This window comes from Squalius cephalus (assembly GCF_949319135.1).
Source record: "Squalius cephalus genome assembly, chromosome: 16".
In the NCBI taxonomy this organism is placed as follows: Eukaryota; Metazoa; Chordata; class Actinopteri; order Cypriniformes; family Leuciscidae; genus Squalius; species Squalius cephalus.
This window is the reverse complement of record NC_137137.1, coordinates 3129886-3155507: the sequence shown is the minus strand read 5'-3', so window position 1 is coordinate 3155507 and position 25622 is coordinate 3129886. Positions and strand designations below refer to the sequence as shown.

Genomic DNA, 25622 nt, shown 5'->3' with positions numbered 1-25622 from the left:
AGTGCTCACTGACCTCCGAGGATGGCGAAGAGGTGTTTGACGAGGTCCTGGACGGCGCTCGGGTCGCTGCACTGTTGGACCAGATTCTGAAGGGCCGCCACCGCCTGGTCCATGAGCTCTGGGTTATTGGACTTCAGCTGACCTGAAACACACACACACATCACATTAAACCTGCATGTGACGCCTCAGACCAACCTCTCGATCATACTGACGATGACTCACTGGAGATGCCCTTCCCGATGTCCAGCGCATACTGACTCAGGTCAAGTGTGAGAGACGCCAACATGGAGGAGATCGCTGGAGGAAAGACAGATAACAGAGATGGACATATTCAGAATTATTCAGAAATTAACAATCAGTATAGTAATAAGTAATATCATGTTCATGCTTGGTAGACAAGAGGTTTCCAACAAAACAAAACAAAAAAATTCCTGCAATTGAAACTAATACACTATCTATATGTTTCATGTGAGCATTACTATAAACTAAAGCAATTATCAATGGACTGGCAGAAATAAAAAATTTTTTATTTTTTTTAACTATATAATTTTGTTATGTTTGTCCATAAATATTAATAAAAAACACATATACAGACACAAACTTTTTTTAAACTTAATTAGATAACTACGTTAGTTAATATAAAAAATCCTTCTACCGGTAATTTGAACATTTACTAATTCATAATTAAAATCAAAAGTTGTGTCTGTTCATATTATTTAATGAACCTGAACCAACAATGAAGAGTTGTATTTTATTTATTAACATTAACAGATTAATAAATATTAAAATAAATTCTATTTCAAAATATTACTAAAAAACTAGAATAGTATTTCAATTGTACTAAAATGACACTGACAGTAACAAAATCAGTCACAAGGGTCAATTTTTTAAAATTGAGATTTATACATCATCTGAAAGTTGAATAAATAAGCTTTCCATTGATGTATGGTTTGTTATGATAGGACAATATTTGGCCGAGATACAACTATGTGAAAATCTGGAATCTGAGGGTGCAAAACAATCAAAACATTGAGAAAATCTCCTTTAAAGTTGTTCATTTATGTTCGCGATTGTGCTGCATTCACTCACAAAAATACATGTTTTATATATTTACGGTAGGAAATTCACTTAATATCTTCATGGAACATGATCTTTACTTAATATCCTAATGATTTTTGGCTAATTTCGCAATGTACAATGTATTGTTGGCTATTGCCCCAAATTTACCCGTGCAACTCGTGACTGGTTTTGTGATCCAGGGTCACATTTGTTCTGAGCAGTAATGATGATATCATGATGCATTTGTGTGATAATGAATGATAGTGTGAGGAAGTGTGTGATAGCCGTAGCGTCTCACTCACTCTGAATGGAGTTCTCTGGGCTGCGCAGCAGAGCTTTCTGTAACGTGGGCAGCAGTTGCTCCTTAAACTCAGAGTGAGACATGTGACGAAGCATCGAGGCGCTCTTTTCCTGAAAACACACATTCAGCTTTAGGTTTTATGATCTCGACACTGCAAAGAGTCAACAAAGTCACGACACAGATTCTCACCAGTATGTGCGGATGCGGTCTGGTCTTACTCATGAGGACCGTCTTCATGTACAGGTCCAAGAGAGCCGCCTAAAACAGAACAGTGTTGATTTTGTTAAATAAAAGTTTAATTATCAAAAATAGCTTTTGTCTAATTAAATAAAAGAAAAAAGAAAACTTGAAACTTTTAAAATGATACATTGGCAACTAACTGAAATAAAATCTAGTTCCGTCATGAAACTCTAGAGGGCGCAGGTTGATAGGACCTTTCCATGCAATCTGAGAGCAATCGCATCATTACCGCATTCAGCCAATGAGCTTGCTGCTCAACATTTAAGCCCTGAACACACCAAGCCGACGGTCGGCCATCGGGCAGTTTTTTAAGTTTTCTCAGTGTGTTCCGCACGGTTCCACACAGCCGGATGCAATTGGTCCTCGTCGGCTTTTTTTCGACTGATTCGACATGTTGAATCGCCGTCGGTAAGAGAGAGAACTCTGATTGGCTGTTCAACATAGCGAATGAGTCAGTGCACGAGAATAATAGCAAAACAGTGAGTAAAGAAGTCAAAACGGAACAGATAGAAGAGGCTGTTCTAATGTTACATCATATTTCCTGAGTGTTCCAAACGTCATCAACAAAGAAAGAACGAAAAAAATTCTGCAAACTGGAATGAAGCCGAGACCAGGGAGCTCCTTACTATCCACGCTGAAGCTGAGATCGTTTGCCAGCTTTGTGGAACGGTACGCGACCGAATCCGGGAAAAATATGGGAAATGCTTGAGTGTGGTTTCTCGAGAACGAAATCGCAGATCATTAGCAAACTTAAGACGCTGCGTAAAATAATCCACTAAGTGCACGACTACAATGGAAAGAGCGGAAGATTAGACTGGCCTTTCCACAACACATCCCGACGTCACGTGTCTTTATACGGGATCTTTACGGGATGTGTGTGAACGCACTCACAGATTCCGGAAAATCACTGGCAGTGTGAATGAACCAAAATCAAACGATCCCGGGACAAATCCCGCAACACATTATCCGTGTGTTTTCCGGAATCTCTGTGTGAAACGGCCACGCTTGCTCTGCAGCAGATCGAGTCCGCCAAGACCAAATATATTAACATTCCCATATTCAATAAGATAATAAAACTATTTTGTGAGTTGTCATGATTGAAGTGCAAGTTCTAAAATTACTAAAACTAAAATAAATAAAAGCCATTTATCTATAAAAAAAAATACAAGCCAAAAGCACTTTTAAAAGCATTTAACTAAATTAAACTAAAATTAAAACTCAACATATCACAATAAAAGCTAAAGCAAAATATGAATAAATACTGAAACATACATAAATACTGAAACAACACTGAAACAGAAGCTCATGGCATGTGAAGCGTAGGAGAGGTTGAGTTTATCACCTTGTGTTTGTTGATGGTGGCGATGTCTTTCTGCGCAGTGCAGAAGTCCACACACAGTCCCAGCAGAGGCACAGACACACAGCTCTGATCCAGACTCAGCAGAGTGCTCATGTACTGATCCACCAGACCCGGGGTCTGCACAAACAAAGACAAAGTTAATACAGATAAAACTAAAGGCTGTACTTTTTTTTTTATTATATATGTTGATGCAGAAAGGATGCATTAAATTGATCAAAAAAGACAGTAAACACTTAAATATAAATAAATATATAAAGTACAATATATAAATATACAAAAGATTTCATTTCAATTGAAAATTGAAATTTCATTTCGTCGAAGCATCCCGAAAAAAATTTTGCATCACAGCTCCTCAAAAATATGAAGAAGCACAACTGTTTTAAACATTGAAAATAATCAGAAATGTTTCTTGAGCATCAAATCAGCATATTAGATATGATAAATATGTATCATATTACATATTATAATGTTTTCTAAAGGATCATATGACACTGAAGACTGGAGTAATGATGCTGAAAATTCAGCTTTGATCACAGGAATAAATTACATTTACAAGTATTCAAATAGGAAAGATTTCACAAGATTACAATATTTTTATCAAATAAATCTTACCGAGCCTACATTTATTAACAAGACTGTATGAGACATCAGACTGATTTAATTTAGCGTTACCTCCTTCCACATCTTGTTAAAGCGTTTGCTGATTGACTTGAGCGCGTTCCCAGAGGCTCCGCCCACTGCCTCAGCCAGCAGCAAACTCTGAACCTCAACCTGATGGGAAAAGAGAGAATATGATTGGATGGATTGCATGTATAAAAAGAAGGCCATACAGGTTTAGAACTATGGCTAAACTAAGCTATGATTAAAGGGGTGGTTGATTGATTTCACTTTTCTAACTTTAGTTAGTGTGTAATGTTGCTGTTTGAGCATAAACAACATCTGCAAAGTTACAACGCTCAAAGTTCAAAGCAAAGGGAGATATTTGCTTTTAAAGAAATCACTTTTTAAGAACTACAACAAACGGCTGGTAGGAACTACAAGAGCTTCCACCCGGGTTAGTGACATCACCAACCATAAAATGTACATAAACCCCGCCCCCCGGAACACAATTTATAGATTTTAATGACAGAATATGCTAATCAATGACACATAAGCTACATAAATTCATCTACTAACCATTCAGAAATGTTGTTCTACATGTTGCCACTTCTTGAGTCTCTCAATCTTTGTCTGACTCCGGTTTGAACATAAAAGGCTAAAAGTTTTTGAAATTTTCAGGACACAAGCTGTTGAAGCTCCGCCCCCTGTGCCGGTAGCAGCAGCTCATTTGTATTTAAAGCAGTGGTTCTCAACCCTGCTCCCGAAGGACCCCCAACACTGCACGTTTTCTTTGTCTCCCAAATCAAACACACCTGATTCAACTCATCAGCTCATTAACCCATGTGATAATGAGCTGATGAGTTGAATCAGGTGTGTTTGATTAGGGAGACGGACTAGTTTTCCAAACGACGTATGAGTTACAATTCTTATCAACCTACGTCTGTGATTTCATGTACGGATTCGGACGGGACTAACATCTCCGTGTTTATTACCGAGGTAGGAGTATCTGCGTTTTACATGTGGGCATTGCAGAAGATCACGTGTTCAGAATGCGTGGATTGCGTATGAAATTTGATCAAATGTATTTTGAAATTAAGTACTTTGAAATATAAAGTAAACCGTCCAAACGTATTTAGTGTTTTGTAAACATTTTATAAAAATTGTAGTATAAAAAAACTAAACATACATTTATCATCATGATTTTATAGAACTGGGTTCTTATAATAAACCCACTGGAATAAAAAGTTTTAACTTATATAATTTACACGTTATGTAATTAAGTGCAGAAATGAAAGTAATCTTACCTGAAACTGATATTACAGTTGCCAGTCTTAACAGTTTACGTGATTTGGCTCTTCTTGTTGATTTCATTTTTTTATTTATTCGCAGTGTAACGTTACCGAACACATCTACATGTCTACATCCATTATCGGTGTGCAAAAAGCAGAAACTTGAATACCCGGCGCGATTGCGAGAGATTGTACGGTAGTTCACGTTGACCAAAAACACAAGAAAAAGCGTTTTGGGAAAAAAACATTTTCGGCAATCACAGACATTCGCATTCGGACGGGATTAGATTTCTCTGAGGACCGCCGAGTTTGACGAAAAACAGTAGGTAATTTGCTCTGGAATTTTTACAGAGGTCGTGTGAGAAAAAAGCCCTATTCGGACGGGACTAGTTTCACAGGGGGTCGTTAGAGAAATTTCTGTTTCACAGACGTACTTTGAGATTTTAATCCTGTCCGAATCTGCCATGTCTGTCTTTTTCTCACACGACCTCTGTAAAAATTCCAGAGCAAATTACCTACTGTTTTTCGTCAAACTCGGCGGTCCTCAGAGAAATCTAATCCCGTCCGAATGCGAATGTCTGTGATTGCCGAACATGTTTTTTTCCAAAACGCTTTTTCTTGTGTTTTTGGTCAACGTGAACTACCGTACAATCTCTCGCTATCGCGCCGGGTATTCAAGTTTCTGCTTTTTGCGCACATGTAGACATGTAGATGTGTTCGGTAACGTTACACTGCGAATAAATAAAAAAATGAAATCAACAAGAAGAGCCAAATCACGTAAACTGTTAAGACTGGCAACTGTAATATCAGTTTCAGGTAAGATTACTTTCATTTCTGCACTTAATTACATAACGTGTAAATTATATAAGTTAAAACTTTTTATTCCAGTGGGTTTATTATAAGAACCCAGTTCTATAAAATCATGATGATAAATGTATGTTTAGTTTTTTTATACTACAATTTTTATAAAATGTTTACAAAACACTAAATACGTTTGGACGGTTTACTTTATATTTCAAAGTACTTAATTTCAAAATACATTTGATCAAATTTCATACGCAATCCACGCATTCTGAACACGTGATCTTCTGCAATGCCCACATGTAAAACGCAGATACTCCTACCTCGGTATAAACACGGAGATGTTAGTCCCGTCCGAATCCGTACATGAAATCACAGACGTAGGTTGATAAGAATTGTAACTCAAACGTCGTTTGGAAAACTAGTCCCGTCCGAATAGGGCTAAAGACAGACATGGCAGATTCGGACAGGATTAAAATCTCAAAGTACGTCTGTGAAACAGAAATTTCTCTAACGACCCCTGTGAAACTAGTCCCGTCCGAATAGGGCTGAAAACGTGCCGTGTTGGGGGTTCTTCAGGACAGGTTTGAGAACCACTGATTTAAAGGGACGGACACAAAAACGGTGCGTTTTTGCTCACCCTCAAAAAGTGACAATTTTAACACGCTATATAAAAATATCTGTGGGGTATTTTGAGCTGAAACTTCACATACACACTCTGGAGACATCAGAGACTTACTTTACATCTTGTGAAAAGGGCATTATACCACCCCTTTAATAAAGACAAATGCAACTGACCAGTTTCTTCCAGTTGGCACCTTCTCTCTTGTCTGCGGTGGGAAACACAGTCCGAACGATCAAACAGGTCCATGGCAGGGCGCAGCAGGCTCCTGACGCTGTGCTCTTCCTGGGGGATTTTTGACAATATCTCGTATATATAGATCGTAGCTCGGATAAATCTGCATCTGATAACGATAAGATTTGTGCAGTCACTCACCCAGGCATCACGCCCCTGCTGACCACCCCGCAGCTGAGCAGACCGGGGGGGAGGTTGCTCGCAATGGCATCAGGCTGTGATTGGATGAGCACTTCGATGACCGAGAGCAAAGCTCGCCGAGATGCGGCATCCCTGAGAAGACAAATCAAATCCACCGTCATCAGAAGAACAATCTCGCATGTTTTAAAGAGGACATGTCACAATATTCCTCATTTAAATAATTAATATGCAGTATAAAGGGGCGGGGCCTGGCTGAGTTAGTTAGTAATGTGTTGAAACTGGCGGTTATGGTAAGGGAGGGACATTTCCCAAACACACTCGAAGCGCTCGACCAATCACAACACACTGCTCCAGCCGACCAATCAGAGCACAGTGTGCTTTTCAGAAGGAGGGGCTTCATAGAGACGGGAACTAAACAGAGCGTTACTGACAGACTGGGAAGAGAGGAGCTGCAAATATGGAGAATATGAGGAAAATAATGTGTTTTTTGAACATTCATGCATGAAAATCTATTCTGGTACAGTCCAAAAACAATATCAAGACTTTGTAAAAGGGCATAATATGGTCTCATTAATGAAGGGGGGTCCAAGGAGGTCCGTGGAAGAGTTTAGAGAAAAATATTGTTTTAAATGTTTTTTTTTTTTTTTATAAATTAAAAAGGTTCAAATGATACATTAAATAAATAGTTTAATTAAAAATTAAAATAAATTGTTAAAAATTATATTTTTATTATAAAAAAATAATAAAAAAATACTACAAATTAGATTATATATTGTATAAGTAAACAATAATGTGTTTAAAATAAATTACACATTTGATTAAAATCAATAAGTGAACTATAAAATTTGAATTTAAATAAATAAATAAATACATTAAAAAAAAGTAGAAAGCAAACTTAAAAATATTTTCCAAATAATACTTTAAATTGGTATAGTATACAATTGAAATTTAAATAAATTGGGCCTTTATACATGAACATGTATCTATAGCTGCCTTCAAATTTCTGATGAGGGTCCATTGCGAGGATGATCGTATTTGATGGTCCGTAGCCTCTAAAAGATGGAAACCCCTGCTTTAATTGGACAGATGTGAAGAGATCGCTCACACACACACACACACACACCTGTATCTGTGCAGGGTGAGATAGAAGAGTTTGCACAGTCCTTTGATGGCCGGCTCAGGAAGGTCTGAAAAAAGAATTTAACCACAAACAAAAATCAGTCATTTTCTAATTCTCACAATATGTGCATGTGTAAATGAGATTTCAGAACTAAGGCAGAGCTTGCAATTTTCACTGAATACATTTGTACCTCATGCAGAGTTAACATACACTACTGTTGAAAATGTTTAAATGTTTTTGAATGAAACTAAAACTTTTATTCAGCAAGGACACATTAAATTGATCAAAAGTGACATTTATAATGTTACAAATAAATGCTGTTCTACTGAGCTTTTAATCCTAAAAAATAAAACGTATCAAGGTTTCCACAGAAATATGAAGCAACTCAACTGTTTTTAACATTGATAATAATCAGAAATGTTTCTTGATCAGCAAATCAGCATATTAGGTTACGTTCAGACTGCAGGTAAATCTGATTTTTTTGCTCAAATGTGGCTCAGATCTGTTATTCTCATGACAGTGTGAACAGCACAAACCACATGAAATCTGATGTTTTCAATTCCGATTTGTGCCACTTCCATATGTGGTCCGAAATCCGATACAGGACGGATGTTTTGCAAGGCGACCGCAGTCTGAACAGTCATATAGGAACTCATGCGACTTTTACGTCACTCTAGATCCACATTCATCACAATTCTGTACTCATGGGAGTCACTTAAAAGATTGAGGACAGAAGCAGGAAAGAGGAGTCTGTCTTACTATGGCCCTTCGTCCTGGAACGAACTCCAGTCTAGGCTTAAGATTGGTGCGCTAATTTCCTTAGCTGCTTTAAAAAAAAGAATACCTGACATGCTGACGGACATGTGCACTTGTTTTAATTAATTGTAGGTAGATCTCGACTTTTAGTCCTTATTTCGTTTGTTTATATATTTTAAACTCATTGCATTTTTTTCTTTTTCTATGTAAATATTTTGTAAACGGGGTGTGAATCTATATTGTATTTTAATTTACGTAATGTATTGTTTTTCAGCTCATGGTTGAAAATTGTGCTATACAGGACTCCCTTGTAAAAGAGACTCTCAACGGGACATTTCCTGTTTAAATAAAGGTTATATATATTTTCCATACCTGACATTATCAAAACAGTTGTGAAATTTATTCAGTGGAAGGACAGTGATGTGTCAGAACTCATAAGTATTACATGTTTTATATTGCCTGCACTTAATTTCGGTGGCAAATCACTCTATAAATAAAGGCATTATCGCTTACTTTAATGTCTTCTGTATGATAGCGTGACGTCTTTTTAGCGTTCTTTAATGTGTAATGATGCTGAAAATTCTGCTTTGATCAAAGGAATAAATTACATTTTACAATATATTCACATTTTTATTATAAAATGCAAAATTATTTCACAGTATTGCAGTTTTTACTGTATTTGATGAGCATAAGAGACCTCTTCATTCAGACAACAAACAAAAATATTGCTGACCCCAAACTTTTGTATGAGCTTTGAGGACTTAGTGTACGAGTGGTACGGACAACGGTTATGAAGCTTCATCAGTGTTTTTATGTGACTTTTTGAGCTTGACCGCAATTGAAAAATCATATTATTCCTTTAGTCTGATACAGCAATAGATCAACTCACCCTTTCCTTTTACACATTCCTTCAATTCTCCAAGAATTTCCTTGCGCTCTTTAATGCTGGATGAAGTGACTTTCACAGCGAATCTCTTCAGTGTGTCTGAAACCTGTCCCTACAAACACACAAATAACAGCCATCAGAGCACAGCTGATCTAAATAAAAACACGGATATCATATTACATCATAATCATATATCATGTATTGGAGTTATATTTTAAATCTGAGTCTGTTTCTACTATCTTAAGCACAACTTACAAAAGCTTATCAAGGTAAACATTGTTTCCATCGCAATACTTATCACTACGTTTATTGTTACCATGTTAAAGCTCGAGATGACACCATATTAGTCATCGCTGTTATAAAACAACACAACAAAAATGAAAACGATTTTGAAAGCATCATATACTGACAGAAGGATATTCATTTATTATAATTGTACATAGGTAGTTTGGGCAAAATGTATGATTACCGTGGTACAGGTGATTGTTTGGCCAGCTTTTTTTGTGTACCACAGTATAGTTACACTGCATTTTGAAGATCATCATGATATTACAGTGTTATATGTTCAAAAAACATGTTTGTACCATGATACCATGTCCACAAAACATGGTACTTCTAGCACTTTCTTAATGAAAACTGAAGTGAATGCGTGTTTGAGATCAGCAGATACACATTTAAGTGAGTTACACACTTACAAGAGCCTCAATCTCTCTCACATTACAGTAGAATTATAATAAATGTGATTATTATGCAATTCAGCCATCGTTAATGCTCAGTTTGTCGTTATTAATGAACATTCATGCACTAGCGCGCGTGCACAGCGCTTTCTGGTGTGTCTGAACATCACGCGCTCGCAGATCACATGTCATCTTTATGTGAAAACTCATAAGAAAGTGGTGAGATACAGAAGAAAAGTTTGTGTTTTAATGATCATGCAGCAGCGGTTCGAATCACACCAACCTGCGTGTCCGCCGCCATCTTGCCGGCCTCGATCTGGAAAGGATTTAAGACGTCACTTCCGGAGTCATTACCGTCCTCAAGAGCCACGTGCTTCTCAGGGCTTGAGTTTGTAATTTCCACATAGCGCCTCTAGAGGGCGCCACTGGTCAAAGATTCTAAATGGGGTCTAAAACTTTTTCTCTTAATTTTTTAAAAGCTGTCTATTTATTTTATATAGTTTTTTTATCAATAAACATTAAAATGAAAGAGACCAAGTAAAATAAATAAATATAAAAATAATCTAAAAAGTGTGGTCAAAAAGACGTGAGGATTTAGTGTACTGTCTTGAGTACAAATGTCAAGGCAACATTGTTAGTATATTATTTTAATAATAATAATAAAAAAACAACATCAAGAGGAAAATATTCAGTGCATTAAAACACCAGATTTATTTGCATATAATTGCATGAATTGAAACAGTAACCGATACTCACAGAACAAAATGTGACAGTGTTACAGGAGGAAAAAAAATATGCATAGCTGTTTTCACATTGGGTATATGATCAAATTTGTAAAGGGACACTAAAACACTCATGAACAGAAATAGAAAAGTGTCAGAAATCGATTTATATGATAGAAAATCTCAAAATAAACAAAAGGCACAACATTCGACCAGTGTAAATGTGTGATTAAAACAGATAAGGACATCATATGATCCCTAGATTCGCACGTTCTTTTGGCACAAAGCGATTAGGAGCAAAACGAACAGCAAAAGACAGGACGGATTATTACAATTGAGTTATCAAAGAAAAGTGAATTTAATAAAGCAATTATCCTCTACTTTCAAAGTAGTGTTCTGAGACTGAATCACATGTACAGATCTCTGGCACATCGGGTCATATAAAAGCTTTCATATAATAAACACTTGCTGGTATATACGGCCAATGCATCCAATAAATCATATTTGCAATCAGGCATCCAGAAAGCTGCACCATTACAATAGATATCAGGGACCGCATATATAGATTTAATACTCTTGATCGCAAAAATCACTTCTATTCCAGTGACAACATGTTTCTTAAAATACAAGAAAGTGTTCATCAGTTCACCCATCTGAAACTTCAAAGCAAGTTTTCAAAACTCGCCCTTTAAAATTATTGAAAGACACTTAAGACTTCCATGCAAAAATGAAAGAGAGAGAAAGAAAAAAGGATTAATATACTATAATATCACAATATCATGATACAGCAGTTACAATATTGCCTAGAATTGTCTCTGAGAATGAGCAAGACAATATCGGATATTCATTTCCAATCAAATCATATACTGTACTCAAGGGTTGAAAATTGCACAATATTGTCACAGCTATTTAGATGAACAATATCACATCTTTGATTTCCAGGATGATTAGAATCATTAGTGGTTGTGTAGTAACTGTTTTGTGAATAAAAACCTATACAGTCATTTATTATTACAAAACATTTCCCAAGATTTCATGTGACTGGTGCATTCATAGGAATATTATATATATATATATAATGGATCATATATCATAGTTAACTACTTTCAAAACTGACTGTAAATACATTTTTCCTTTGATTTAACAAACCGAAGGACGAGCAGAAATGATTTTCTGTGGTAATCTATATGCTGTCCATAAAGATGAAGTTGTATTTAACCCCATATATTCCTTTAATAAAATACAACTTCACCACAGATTAGAAATGTCATGTTATATCTCCTTGTATGCAAAACTACATGTTTAGTATATAGTTTAAAAGTCTTTTAAAATCAGTCAAATTTTGTAATACAAAACAAGGCACTAAAAGTAGCAATTCGTCGAGGTGGAGTTCAATGTTAAAATGACGCAAATGCAGCAAATAGACGTTTTCATAACCGGATAAAGCCTACAAATCTGTCAGGAACACGTCCGGGTCATATTTCACTCCAAAATACAAAGAAATAGCAATAAATAACATTAGATTATATTTCGCTTAAAAGAAAAGGAAGCCTATTTTAGGACTATTAACAACAAAGAATTTATACACAATGACATTATTTGTTTTACTAAGTTTAGTTTATTCAAATTTAAAATAATAGTAAAAATATTGTTATTGGACAGATTTAGACATTATTGCATCACAATAATGAGAATTTGGATGGAATTTTTTTCGATTCTTCTGAAAATAATGGCACAATACAAAAAAGTTCTTAATAGTCCTAAAATGTTTTTACCGCAAAATATACTTTCTTATTTTTCCTTTTGGTTTGGGGCTGATATATGACCTGGATATGTGTTCATGAAATGCACCCAGCAACTATTGGCTCAAGTTGGTTATTCGGTTGATTTCCAGTTGTTGTTTGTTTATGTCAGTTGATTGTGTGTCAAACTTTCATTTCCCATCATCCCTCCAGAACCGTTCTTCATCAAACAGTTTCCCTGCAGCTCAACCAGTGAGCAGAATACATTTTTCACACACTTTCTCAAAAAAACACACACTAATTCAAACATCTCCTGAACTTTCCTCTAATACCCTCTTAAAAACAACCTGGCTTTCGAGAGCATGCATCACTTCACCATCTTTTCAACCCGACCAGCAACGTCATGTAGGGATGTCGAGAGTCAGACACATAAACCTGAACGACAAATACACACACACACACACTCACACAACAGGCAAACTTTACACTAAATCATACACACACACTCTAGCTGAACAGCTTGATGAAGCAGCCCTGGCAGTAAGGCTTGTCGTTCTGCTCTTTAAAGGTGCCCTTGTTGAGCTGCTTCAGGCAGAAGGCACAGACAAAATGCTCGGGGTGAAACTTCTTGCCCATGGCGGTGATGCAGCGGCCCGTAATGGGCTTCTGACAGCCGGAACACAGCGACCCGCGGCGCGAGTGATAATGGACCTCACAGTAGGGCTGACCGTCGTGCTCGAAGAAACTGCCGTTGATGAAGGGTGTGAAGCACTCCTGAAACACACACAAAACACACCTTTACTCATTAAAGTACTGACTTACAAATGTGCGGAATAATTACGATTTATTACTGTTTTCTGAATGAAGACTCTTCTGCTCACCAAGGCTGCATTTATTTGCTGAATATGACTTTTCCAAAAGAAAAATATATGTTATCGATTTGTTTTTGTTATTGGGAAAATGTTTTATTCATCAAACTAAATGGAGTAACTCAAAAACCAAGTTTGCTCATTTTAAAGCAGCCTTCAAAATGTATTTAGAGCCCGTAAAGTTTTTTAAAAAATCGAAAAGCCCAAAGATCTATATCTCTGCTAAATGAATTTAACATATTTTCTCCTTTTTATTAAAATTATTGTTGTTTCAAATTATACTTACAAAATGTGTAAAAGAAATGTGTCAAAAACTTGATATTGAATTCTGTAATTTTGAAAATTCAAAAAAAAAATGTGTTGATCAAAAACACAGTAATATTGTGAAATATTATTATATAACAGTTTTTTAAATAACTGTAATTTCCTGTGGTCAAAGCTGAATTTTCAGCATCATTACTCCAGTCTTCAGTGTCACATGATCCTTCAGAAATCACTCTAATATGATGATTTGATGCTCAAGAAACATTTCTGATTATTAATGTTGAAAACAGTTGTACTGTACATGATACATTTATTTCAGGATTCTTTGATGAATAGAAAGTTCAAAAGAACATCATTTATTTAAAACGGAAATAAATCTTTGGTAACATTATAAATGTCTTTTCTGCCACTTTGATACATTTATTTAAAAACAAAAAAACTGGCCTGAACTTTTAAATGGTAGTGTATCATGGTTTCCACAAAAAATGTTTGCAGTTCAACAATGATAATAATCAGAAATGTTTCTTGAGCATCAAATCATCATATTAGAATGATTTCTGAAGGATCATGTGACACTGAAGACTGGAGTAATGATGCTGAAAATTCAGCTTTGATCACAGGAATACATTACACTTTAAAATATATTCACACAGAAAACTGTTATTTAAATTGTCATAATATTTCACAATATTACTGTTTTTACTGTATTTTTAATAAAGCCTTGGTAAGCAGAAGAGACTTCTCTATAAAAATTGTAATCACTCGAAACTTTTAACTGGTAGGGTATTTCCAAAACCAAAGCAACAAGCCAACCAAAAATGAATATTCTTCATAATGTTACACTCACCCTGCACACAAAACACTCTGGATGCCAGAGCGAGCTCAGGGCAGAGATGTAGTTCTCCAGGATGGCACGAGCACAGCCGCCACATTTAGGAGCGAAGAGGTCAAAGTAGTCTTTACGACAGTACGCCTTCCCATCCTTCTCATGAAACCCTGAAGAACAAAGATGGATTTATAATAAGTGTGCAATAATAAAAAACAAAGAAAAAAATGGAGCTATGCTTTTACTCGCCTTCAGGACCAAAGAACGCCCCACACTGGGCACAGAAAAAGTGTTCAGGATGCCACGTCCGTTCTAACGCCGTTACCACTTTCTGTGAGGTGAGAAAAAATAACATGTTTTTTAGGGGGGGTTAATGTTTCGTGTTAACATCTGTAGAAGGCTGTCAATTACCACAGGAACTAATTTCTATAAAAAAATATAATTACTATAATAATATAGAAGCACTTTATTTTACAGGCCTGTTTCGCATGAACATACTATGTACTTATTGTAGTAATGACTCTAATTGGGTAATAACCCTCACTTAAGCATTAGATTTTATGTGTTTTTTTTTTGCTGTTCACACTGAAAAATCTAATTAATCAATCTATGAAGTTACAAAGTTGGTTCTCACATCCAGTATGGGTCCGTTACAGTAGTAGCAGCGCGGAGAGAATAAATGGTGGTAATCTCTCTCGCAGTATGGCTGTCCTTCCCTCTCAAAGAAGTTTCTGGAACCAATCTCCTCCTGGCAGTGTGTACACACAAAATGCTCTGGATGCCATGTGCGCCCCATGGCGGTAACTACCTGTTCAGAAACACACACACACAACCTTTGTTTAGATGTGACCTACTCTTTCTAACTAGACACACAACATATAATCTTAGCTGAAAGCTCAAATCTATGGAAGCTTGTTTCCGCCACAGAATAAAACATTTTAAAAGTTAATTGCGACTTTTTATCTCACAATGGCAAATCTTTATCTCACAATTCTGACTTTATAACACGCAAATATCATGCAATTCTGACTTTATATCTCCCAATTGCGTGTTTTAAAGTCAGAATTGCGAGATATAAACATGCAATTGTGAGAAAAAAAGTATATCTCTCACAATTCTGACTTCAGAACACGCAATTGTGACTTTATATCTCCCAATTGCATGTTATAAAGTCAGAATTGAGAGATATAAACATGAAATTGTGAGGAAAAAATTCAGAATTGCGAGTTTATATCTCACAATTCTGACTTTATATCACACAATTCTGACTTTATAACTCGTAATTGTGACTTTATATCACACAATTCTGATAAAAAGTCAGAACTGGTAGAAAAAAGTTTGTGCATCTCTCTGGCACTCTCACCTGGCCCACAATGGGTTTGCAGCAGGCACCACACACTCCTTTAGCAACCGTCTGCACTCCCAGCTTGTGGAGGTCAGACTGAAGACTGCCCAGCATGTTGTCCAGTTTATTAACCTGTCCGTGTGGACCCTTGCCCTGGGCCATGATCTACAGATAGATAGGACAAAAGACAGAGAATCAAAAGAAAAATGAAGTCTTCAAAACAAAATGTTTACTCACAAGCACAAAACACAGGGAGCTTTTTAAGCACCTAAACCTTAAAAAAACATTGAGGCATCAGTTTAAAATATAATAATAAACAGAGCAATTCCAATAGGGTCCTCACACCATCGGTGCTCTGGCCTACTTGATGATAATTACTATGATGATAATATAGTAGCACATTATTTTACAGTCCTGTTTCACATGAACATACTATGTACTTACTGTAGTAATGACAACCCCCAAACCCAAAATTATCCCAAAACAACTAATTGTGAATGTATTTAAAATTTTATGATACTGACAGCATAATTTAGTAAATAATTGAAATCCAATCAAATTATTGTCAGACCAATGCTTTGTTCAAACTCCTGCTCATGTGCATCTAATATTTATGACCAGGACAAAAGACTGAGGGATGCGCGCACACACACTTTGGGCTTTGTGGGGACTCTCCATAGGTGTAATGGTTTTTATACTGTCCAAACTGTATATTATGTCCCTTTACACTAGCCCGACCCCTAAACCTACCCATCACACAAAACATTTTCAAAACACATACACACATACACATCTCTCCAAGCCCTCAAGCATAAAACATTCAATTTACAAATCACAAATCCATTAAAGTTTTGTGATTTTTCTAGGAGAGGACAGTAAGACAGAAGCTTAGTCAATGACAGCACGTCTGCACCTGCAACGGAGGGAAGAGCGGGTCGTACTCCGTCTGGGAGCCCACTGACGCCAGCACTTTGGGCGGGGTGACAGAGGCAGGTGGCGGGGTGGGTGTGGGCAGGGGTGCGGGTGTGGGATTGGGTTTTGGGGAGGGAGCTGGAAGCTCCACAGGTTCAGGGGTCGGGGGCTTGGGTGGAACGGGAGGTGGAGTTGGCTGGGGAGGAGGTGTAGGCTCTCTTGGAGGGGGGGAGGGTGCAGGTGGTGGGGAGGGGGCGGGTGGTGGTGGAGGAGGCATGGGAGCAGGAGCTAATTTGACTGGAGTGGGGCGCTTTGGTTCCTCAGCAGGGGGAGGGGGGCGAGGGATCGGGGGAGATTGGGGAGGTAGGATCACCTTCCTCTGAGGAAGAGGAGACTCAGGAGGTATGATTATCTAGAGGAAGACACCAATCAGACGGAAGAAGAGAGAGGAAGAGATGGAAAGTAGGAATGAGGAAGAAAGAAGCAGGTGATTAAAGAGAATCTTTAAAGCAATTAAGCAAAAGGAATTTAATGGAAATAGAATTTTCTGAATGCGCAAATTCTTCCCGTCTACCTTATCCACCTCTTTGTTGTGGTCTTCCCGTGAGCGTTTCGGGTTGGACATGACGATGACGCCTTCTGTGAGCCAGTCGTCCGGCTGCTGCTTTTTTGGACGATCTTTACGGGCTATTCCCAGCTTTCCTTGCAGTTCCTCAATGAGTCGGTCCTGGGAGTTGCTCTTGTGGAAAATGAGGGGACCCATCTTCCTACGTATCAGGCCATCTCGGTACATAGGGTGGACATTTTGAATCTCCTTGGTGCGTCTAATCACTGATTTGATCTGAGACAGCAGTAAACTTCTTGAGATGCCACAAGCCTTGTGAGAATTGGTGCTTATTTCCAAAAGAAACCAATCACAACAAGCAGGGATCTAGGGAAGCATTCAGATGCGATCCAGTTGCAGAATCCGTTAGATATTTCTAGCACGAAAATGGTGGTAGTTAACACTGGTTATCAAGTGCACAGAGGTTCAAGTGCACACACAGCAACACTCAAGTGCATCTGCTTTTCTTACAGTTACAATTTGCCATAAATAAAGTGAAAATTAAAGAATAAGAAGAAGGATAATTTAGGGTACAGAGTTAGGAACAGTTACAACTTTTAGCCAACTATCTAAAATGTTTAATTTACATGCTGGCAAACAAATCACTACAAGCCTTGTTTGGAATTACTCCAGATCACACAGCATTCTCAATCAGCAAGCATTGCAGTCTCATCCATACGTGTCCTGAGGCTGAGATCCTGTCCATTGTGCCAGCCATATGAAGCATGGGAAGGTCCATTTGGCCGTCTGGAGTTCCAGGGCAAGACGAGGGAGTGAGAGAGTCATCCATCCAGCTTGCTTCAGTCATGGGGGTCATGGAGCCATCAGGTCCTTCATAAGCCATCTTCAGCTCCATGTCAGCCCAGTCAATATCACTCCTGCAGTCCGACTGATCCTCCAAGAGCCCGTCCCCCATTTCGCTCTCTGTGTGTGTGTATAGATGAATGTCGCCACGATCCGCCGCCACTATCGTCTCCTCGTATACTTCTGGTTGTGTTTCTAAAGTGAGCCGTGAAGCTGCTGATGCTGTGATCTCGTTCTCAGGCCTGCTGAAGCTCATGGCAAGAAGTTTATCTAAGGCGTCGTCAAGAGAAGGCTCATAGGTTGGTGGTTCAAGTCTAGAGGGAGGAAGGGGTTTGAGAGAAACAGCTGGCTCAGGCTGTCCTGATGATGGTTTTGGGCTTGGAGACTTGGGAACAGCTAGAGATGGGGAAGAGGAAAGGATTAGAGGAGATGAAACAGCTTTGGGAAGAGACAGAGATGGTGATTCAGAGACTGTAGGCAGTGGGGATCTGGGGAAAGATGGCACTGGGCTCAAAGGTTTTGCTTCAGAACTGGAGAGATACAGATCAATAGATGCTGGTGTCATCAATGGACTAACTCTTTCAGGGGTTCTGCTGAACGCTGAGGTACTTGTTGGACTAGAAGACTTGTTGAGAGGTGAATAGGACTTCGGAATAGGACTTCGGCTTGTCAGTTTGGCAGAAGGATTTCCCTCCCAGACAGAACAAAGATCCCGAACTCCGGGTGAAGTAGTCGTGGTTATAGTCTGAGACAGAACCACTAGAGACTCCACTTGGGAGGAGAGCAGGGAAGCAGAAACATCAATGGCAGAATCCAAGCCCAGGTCAGATACCGGAGAAAAACGAGGACTGGATGCTGCAGGTGGAGACAGTCGATAGGAAGGCTTGCCACTAGATAGTGGAGGCGCAGCCCCCGGTTCACCAGATTCCTCCACAATGTGCAGATCAAAGTTTAAAGAAGGGGAGAGACCTGGGGAATATCGGCTTGATTCCGCTGGGAGGGTATGGGACAGGGATTTGGACACAGCAGTCATAGGAGGAGGGTGGATTTCAGCAATGGTAGTAGTTTGCTCAAACATTGGCTCAGAGTTCAGGGAGCCTAAGGAACTTGGCTGGAGACATAAAAAGGGCACAGGGGTAGAAAGAGGGGAAAGAGAAGAGATTGGCAGATTAAGGGAGGCAGAGAATGAGAAATAATTAAGAAAAAGCTTCAATGAGATGTACAGAACAGCTGAGGAAAAAACAAAACAGATTCTGGACACAATGTTGAAGTAATGAGATGAAACTGAAGCTAGGAGTCATAGATGAGCAGGAAAAGGTTTACAAATAAATGTACTGGTAAATTTTGTGAAGGTCAGATGAAGACCGGCCAGGGCTGAGTTTCCCTACAGCAGCGTAAGCCTAATAAAATTGTAGACACCATTGGCACCAATGGTCTCAACAATCTGCTTACAATGTTTTTGGGAAACGTAGCCCAGATTGTCGAGCAGTAAGTCCTGAAAATAGATCACCCAAACAACATAGTTCAGCACACATTCCCAGACACAACGTCTCTTCAACTCACTTACACTGTCCTAGTAAATCACACACACGAACACATATACACACACTCACATTGCTCTGCACCTTAAAATCTGACAAACAGGCCATGAGCTCATCCAGTTCTCGTGTAGCAGAGGTGGCTGATATTCTGCCCTGCTCTTCGGAAGGTGTGTCCACCTGTCCGTCCGTCAAATCACTTCTCAGAGCACAGGGGCTGGACCTGTTTATGCAAATTACATTAAATTGCATTCCATTAAAACCCACAATGCAAATCCACGTTTCCCCATCTGGAGATGACCATGTTGGCGATCTTACGTTGGGGAAGGCACAGAGCTTTCCAACTCATTCAGAAGACTCTCCACAGTGGGACGACCATCTTCTGTCCCCTTCGTTCCGTTCCTCTGAGGTTTGTCCTGTGCTGCGGGTGTCAGTGTGATCCCTGGGTGGGCTCCATTTTCCTGTATATAGTGGGCAACACTGCAAGGTGGCAATGGAGGTGCTGCATCCTCTGCAGAGAGGAGATTTCAAAGTATATGGTTTTATATCTTACTTTTTTGCATTACTTGCACCACTATTGGTGTGAACAGGCCTTAAGTGTGTCTATATGTTTACCTGTACTGGAGTAAGATGGGGCGTTTTGCTGTACAGCATTGAGCTCCAGAAGAAGGCGGTCCAGTTCAGACAGGTTGCTGCCCAGGGCAGAAGTCATGGCTGTGGATGATGAGTCTGAATGCTTCTGCTTGTTAGGAAAACTGGACAAATAGAAATGTGCCAATATGGGTTTAATTTTTCATTATAGCAGGACATTGAAAGTAGGGCTGTGTTATTAATCGTAATTGAGTTTTGATTTCATTTCGATTCTGGCTTCCAACGATTATGAAAATAAGATAATTGAGGTAAAACGATTGTGAAAACACAGTATATTGGATCCATGCATTAGCTCTTAAAGTGATAGCAGCCTAATAAACATGCTGCAGTCTGTCATTAATGATAATCAAACAACAATTGACAAAGAAAAAAATCACTCACTGATCTTGACTGAATAACTTAAAAGTGGCTTTAATAAGGATTAATCTATATTTAATGTACCGTAAGACTATGCAGTATTATTTTACATATTTTGATTATTCAATTTTTTTGCTGCTAGTACGTCTTCCTGAAAACTTAAAACTCTTTAATTTGTATTTTCGTTCTGTTCTATTTATTTGTCTGTTTTGTTTGTAATTAGTTTCTTTGTTCTTACTGTATTGCTGACTGTTTACTTGTCTTATGTAATTATTTCGAGGACCTTTTTCTTACGTTTTGTACAGATATTTAAAATTACTCATATCGTGAAAAATGACTTTGATCCTGTCGCCCACCAATAATCGTGTTAAATAATAGTGATTATAATTTTGGCCATAATCGAGCAGCCCTAATAGAAAAGATATTATGGTGGATCACATTGTAGAATGACAGATATTTAATAACCATTTTGCTTGACTATTATCAGAATGAGCAGTCAGTTCTCATCTGTGGTGCCGTAACTCACCTGTAAACGTGGTCTTCTTCTGTATGAGAGGCTGGTGGACTGCTGTCCCGAGACACCGTGCTTTTATGAGCAGGGCCCAGAGACTGGATTTCAACAGAAGAAAACCAAAATGCATTTTTATGCATTCATTTTTATGCAAATCTTACTGAAAATGTAATACATTGCAATATATTGATTCTCAACTGCTGTATCACGATCCAAATGGGTTAATTTTTCAGTTTATAAAAAAAAAAAAAAAGTTATGCAGTGGGCTCATGAAAAGCCACTTATTTAAATAAATAAATAAATAAAATCTAAATAAATACTTGCTACAAAAATACGTAACATTTTATTTGTTTATCTGCATGTCAAGTGACCATTAACCAGAGAATCAGAGAATCATTAATAAATATTTTAGGTCAAAGGGGTTGGAAAAAAAGTTTGGGAATCCTAAATGTTGGATAACCAATTAATGCCCAATGTAAAATATGGGTACTAAGTAAAATCAATAGAGAACCACAGACAAACCACATATTTGTACTCATAAGCAAGAACAAGACACTGAGATGAGGTGAATATTATGTGACTAGCTTATTTTGGAAAGCCCCAAGATAGTTTGTGCTGAACCTGTTGTGAGGAGTGCTGGGAGTCCGGCCGGGGCGAGAGGGATCCGTTCAGGGCCTCAGCTGAGGGGGGAGGGGGGAGGGGCGGAGGAGGGGAGTCATCCTGGAAAAGGTGCCCTCCGGAGGGGTAGGAATAGGGCGTCTCCTCGGGGAGAAACACTGGGCACTTGGAGATATGGGCGGTGGAAGACTCGAGATCCGCAAGCAATGCGTCTGTGCAGAAAGATGAAACAAATTCTTTATTGTACATTGTCTTCGAGTTAGTTCAGGGAAAGAATCAAATCCTTTAAAAAAAAAAAAAGTTTAGTTCAGTTTAGTTTTGCATGACCTCCCTCTGACTGTCATAATATCAAAGTATGTTTTGCTGTTCTATTTTTAAGACAGGAGGGAGTTTTGCGTGTTGAGTTATTTGTTTCAAAAGACCAAGACAAGATAGAGTAAAAAAAAAGTTTTAAAGTAAAAAATAAAATAAAAATAAAATAAAATACGCCTTTCAAAAGTTTGGGATCAGTAAGATTTTTAATGTTTTAGAAAGAAGTCTCTTCTGCTCACCAATGCTGCATTTACTGTATGTAATCCGAAATTGGGAAATTATTGCAATTTAAAGAACTGTTTATTATTTTAATGTTTTAAAATGTAATTTATTCCTGTGATCAAAGCAGCATTGTCAGCATCATTACTCCAGTCTTCAGTGTCACATGATCCTTCATAAATCATTCTAATATAATTTGCTGCTCAAGAAACATTTCTCATTATTATAATTTTTGTGGAAACTGTGATACTTTTTTTCAGGATTCCTTTATTAATAGAAAGATTTAATTAAAAATAAATCTTTTGTAACATTATAAATGTCTTCACAGTCAATTTTGATAAATATAATGTGTCCTTGCTGAATAAAAGTATTAATTTCTTTAAAAAAAAAAAAAAAAAATTCTTACCAACCCCACACATTTGAATGGTAGTGTATGTTTGTAAAGAAGGATAATCTTTTCATAATAATGCAGCTAGACACATGATCAAAGAGGAAAGTCTCAAAGAACAATGAACAGGGTTAAAAATAAGAGACAGTAGCATGATATTCCTCTCCATCAGAGAGAGAGAAAAAGAGAGAGAGCGAGAGCGTCTCCAAACACAGATATGATGTTTGCTTGTGCAACTCAGTCGTGCATTCCAACCTTTCTAACCATCCTCAGTCATGTTACTAAATACAGTCCTTCAGCGCAGCTGTGCCAGCTGTAGCGCCAGACCGAAGACCCTCTCTGAGGAGAACTCTTACAGAAACTCTACGCTTCGGTTCAGTTTTGGGTAGTCCATGACCTATTGTACCTAACACTTTATTTTACAGTGTCCTTGTTACATATGTTACATGTACTTACCATAGTAAAAACAGTAAATTATGCATCATTACATGCAACTAGCCCTCAACCAAACCCTAATCCTACTAATACTTAATATTACTCAGTACTTAAATATATAATTACACTGTAACAATGACACCTTAAAATAAAGTGTAACCCAATAGCCCTTAACTATAGCACACCATTGTTGTATTGAAACGGTTGGGTCTTTGTCTCTGTGTTGTGTCCGCTGGCGGGTAAAACGCTGTTTGTGATGAAGCACAGAGACCCTGTCAACACATCCGTCACACTGAGCTGTCCTGCAGTAAGAGCTGAGCTATGAACCCAGTCTACAGAAAACTACAGTCCACTCTGCAAATGCTGTTATTATTATCAGCCCCTATGTACTATGACAGATTTGGTGATTTTAATAGCAGCAATGTAGTTCTGAACCATTACACCATTTTGCTCACTTTTACAATGGCTTTGAATGCAACCAATCCGATCAAATTTAAAATGTGCCGTTTTTTAAAAATAATACTAAAATAGTAGTTTATTAGTTAAAATTGGTGTAGAAACAACTTTAAATCAGAAATTGTTAGAACATTTCACAATTAATTACAAAGAAATGGCAAGTAGCACATTGAATTAATTAAACATGATGTTTTTGAAGTAAAAAGACTGAAATTGTATTTTCTTGTAAAACATTCTAATAATCTTTGTTATTTACAACGTCGAAAAATATTCTTCACAGTGTACTAATAATAGCAGTTTGTGCACTGATGTTATTAATTATTTAAAACGTAACTGCATAATCCTATAATTGTCATCACTGCATGATTATTATTTAAAACATTTTTGGGGGTGGATTTACAGGAAAAAGTAACTATTTTGTTATATACCTTTATCATTATAAAAGATGTTGGTCATACAGTCCATGTCTACTGTAAATCCAGCCTGTCCTTTACATGCATACGTCCGCCAACAGAAACTTTGGAAAGACAGACAGAATCTCAGACATGCAGCTAGTCTAAAAGGGCCTAAATAAAGCTCTTACCTCACTCTTTTCTCATGCACCTATTCATGCATTCATCCAAGCGGTCAATAATAGCCTGGAGACATGCAGCCGTCACATACCGTACAGGCAGAGACCTCCTCACACACACACACACACACACAGCACACGCGGATGAAGCACAGGGAGACACCTGAGCTACTCCAACTCTTACATGAGTAGACACTTCACAGCAGACGCTATAAAAACGTGATGGTTGAAGATCAACTATGACGAGATAGTAATGACACTCAGAGACGAGTGTATGAAACACTTCACTCTTTAAAACTAGAGTGCCGATGGAGTTCAGCTTCCATACAGAGTCTCTGGGATCTTGATAGTGTTCGATTACAGACAGTTAGTGTTTACAGTCATGGAAAACCTGGAAATATCAAGAGATATTATGGAAATTCTCATTTGTTCTCTAAGGTTTTGGCAATTGTATATAGTTTAAGTGTTTTTTTTGTACATGCATAAATATGCAGGCATGTTAATGTTACATATAGTTAATGTGTACATTTTAAAATGTAATAAAAGGTTAAAAGGTCATGCCAAGTCATCAAATTTCAGTCAACATTTTCTAGTCGCTCAGTTCTAAAATGTTTTAGTGGCTAGAGATGACTCTTGTGTAAAGTCGATGTTTTGTGATTTCTGATTTGATTCATTCAAAAGAAACATTCAGTCATTAGCAAATCCATCCGAGCTTGAATGATTTTTACGATCCATTTCAACCATCCATTTCAACACTAATGCGATCTTATTCCTAAATGACAGTGATTCGGCTCAATGATGTCAATTAAACCTTTGACGTGCAATCACATCGAACATTCAGATCTGCGTTGGCACTGATTCAGAGAGAGTAGTTGTCATGTATAGAAATCACAAACAGTCTTTTCAACCACACAGTATCATTATTTCTGTCTTACAATAATTCAGATTAATCAATAAAGCTTATATTTCGGATATATAAACACTGATCTCTACAGTAACGATCAAAATAGAGCAAATCACCTTTCGAAAGTAACTTGACGCTTCAAATAAAGATTGTATCAATTACACTGCTGTTACACCAGTGGCGACAAGTGACTTTTTTTATTTATTTCACTGAATCATTCATTTAAAAGAGTCGTTCAAAAACACTGATTCATCCAGTAATGAAACGTGTGGTTTTTATGAGTGGGTCATTGAATCATTCATTCAAATTAATTAAAAAATGCTTTATTCAAATTAATGAACTTAATTAACTGCAGCAAGTAATGTTTTGTCAGAACCTCTAGTAAATTACATGTTTTTGTTTAGTTGTCCATTCAGAATCTTAGCAGAATCGTGATCTCGTGATTCTTAATTTATCCAGAATCATGCAGCTCTACTAGTCATGCAAAA

General features: G+C 37.7%; 2 protein-coding genes across 6 annotated transcripts in view; both read right to left on the bottom strand.

Annotated features, from left to right (window-relative positions):
- gcn1 (GCN1 activator of EIF2AK4) overlaps positions 1-10439 on the bottom strand; it is a 52499-nt gene extending 42060 nt beyond the window's left edge. The window contains exons 1-11 of the mRNA XM_079896509.1: positions 10370-10439; positions 9413-9521; positions 7771-7834; positions 6648-6779; positions 6449-6557; positions 3633-3731; positions 2943-3077; positions 1550-1618; positions 1362-1470; positions 223-297; positions 14-142 (exon numbers count right to left, since the gene is read on the bottom strand). Coding sequence (XP_079752635.1) covers positions 14-142; positions 223-297; positions 1362-1470; positions 1550-1618; positions 2943-3077; positions 3633-3731; positions 6449-6557; positions 6648-6779; positions 7771-7834; positions 9413-9521; positions 10370-10387 — 1048 coding nt within the window. The 5' untranslated portion in view covers positions 10388-10439. The remainder of the gene's footprint in view (positions 1-13; positions 143-222; positions 298-1361; positions 1471-1549; positions 1619-2942; positions 3078-3632; positions 3732-6448; positions 6558-6647; positions 6780-7770; positions 7835-9412; positions 9522-10369) is intronic.
- Positions 10440-10767: 328 nt separating this feature from the next.
- pxnb (paxillin b) overlaps positions 10768-25622 on the bottom strand; it is a 31624-nt gene continuing 16769 nt past the window's right edge. The window contains exons 2-14 of one of the 5 annotated variants that reach the window (XM_079897147.1): positions 21853-22061; positions 21247-21329; positions 20328-20467; positions 20031-20223; positions 19788-19935; positions 18050-19285; positions 17341-17607; positions 16768-17178; positions 15873-16019; positions 15144-15317; positions 14759-14840; positions 14531-14679; positions 10768-13324 (exon numbers count right to left, since the gene is read on the bottom strand). In XM_079897147.1, coding sequence (XP_079753273.1) covers positions 13058-13324; positions 14531-14679; positions 14759-14840; positions 15144-15317; positions 15873-16019; positions 16768-17178; positions 17341-17607; positions 18050-19285; positions 19788-19935; positions 20031-20223; positions 20328-20467; positions 21247-21329; positions 21853-22061 — 3506 coding nt within the window. In that variant the 3' untranslated portion in view covers positions 10768-13057. The remainder of the gene's footprint in view (positions 13325-14530; positions 14680-14758; positions 14841-15143; positions 15318-15872; positions 16020-16767; positions 17179-17340; positions 17608-18049; positions 19286-19787; positions 19936-20030; positions 20224-20327; positions 20468-21246; positions 21330-21852; positions 22062-25622) is intronic. The other 4 variants (XM_079897148.1, XM_079897149.1, XM_079897151.1 and 1 more) reach the window with 4 other exon arrangements.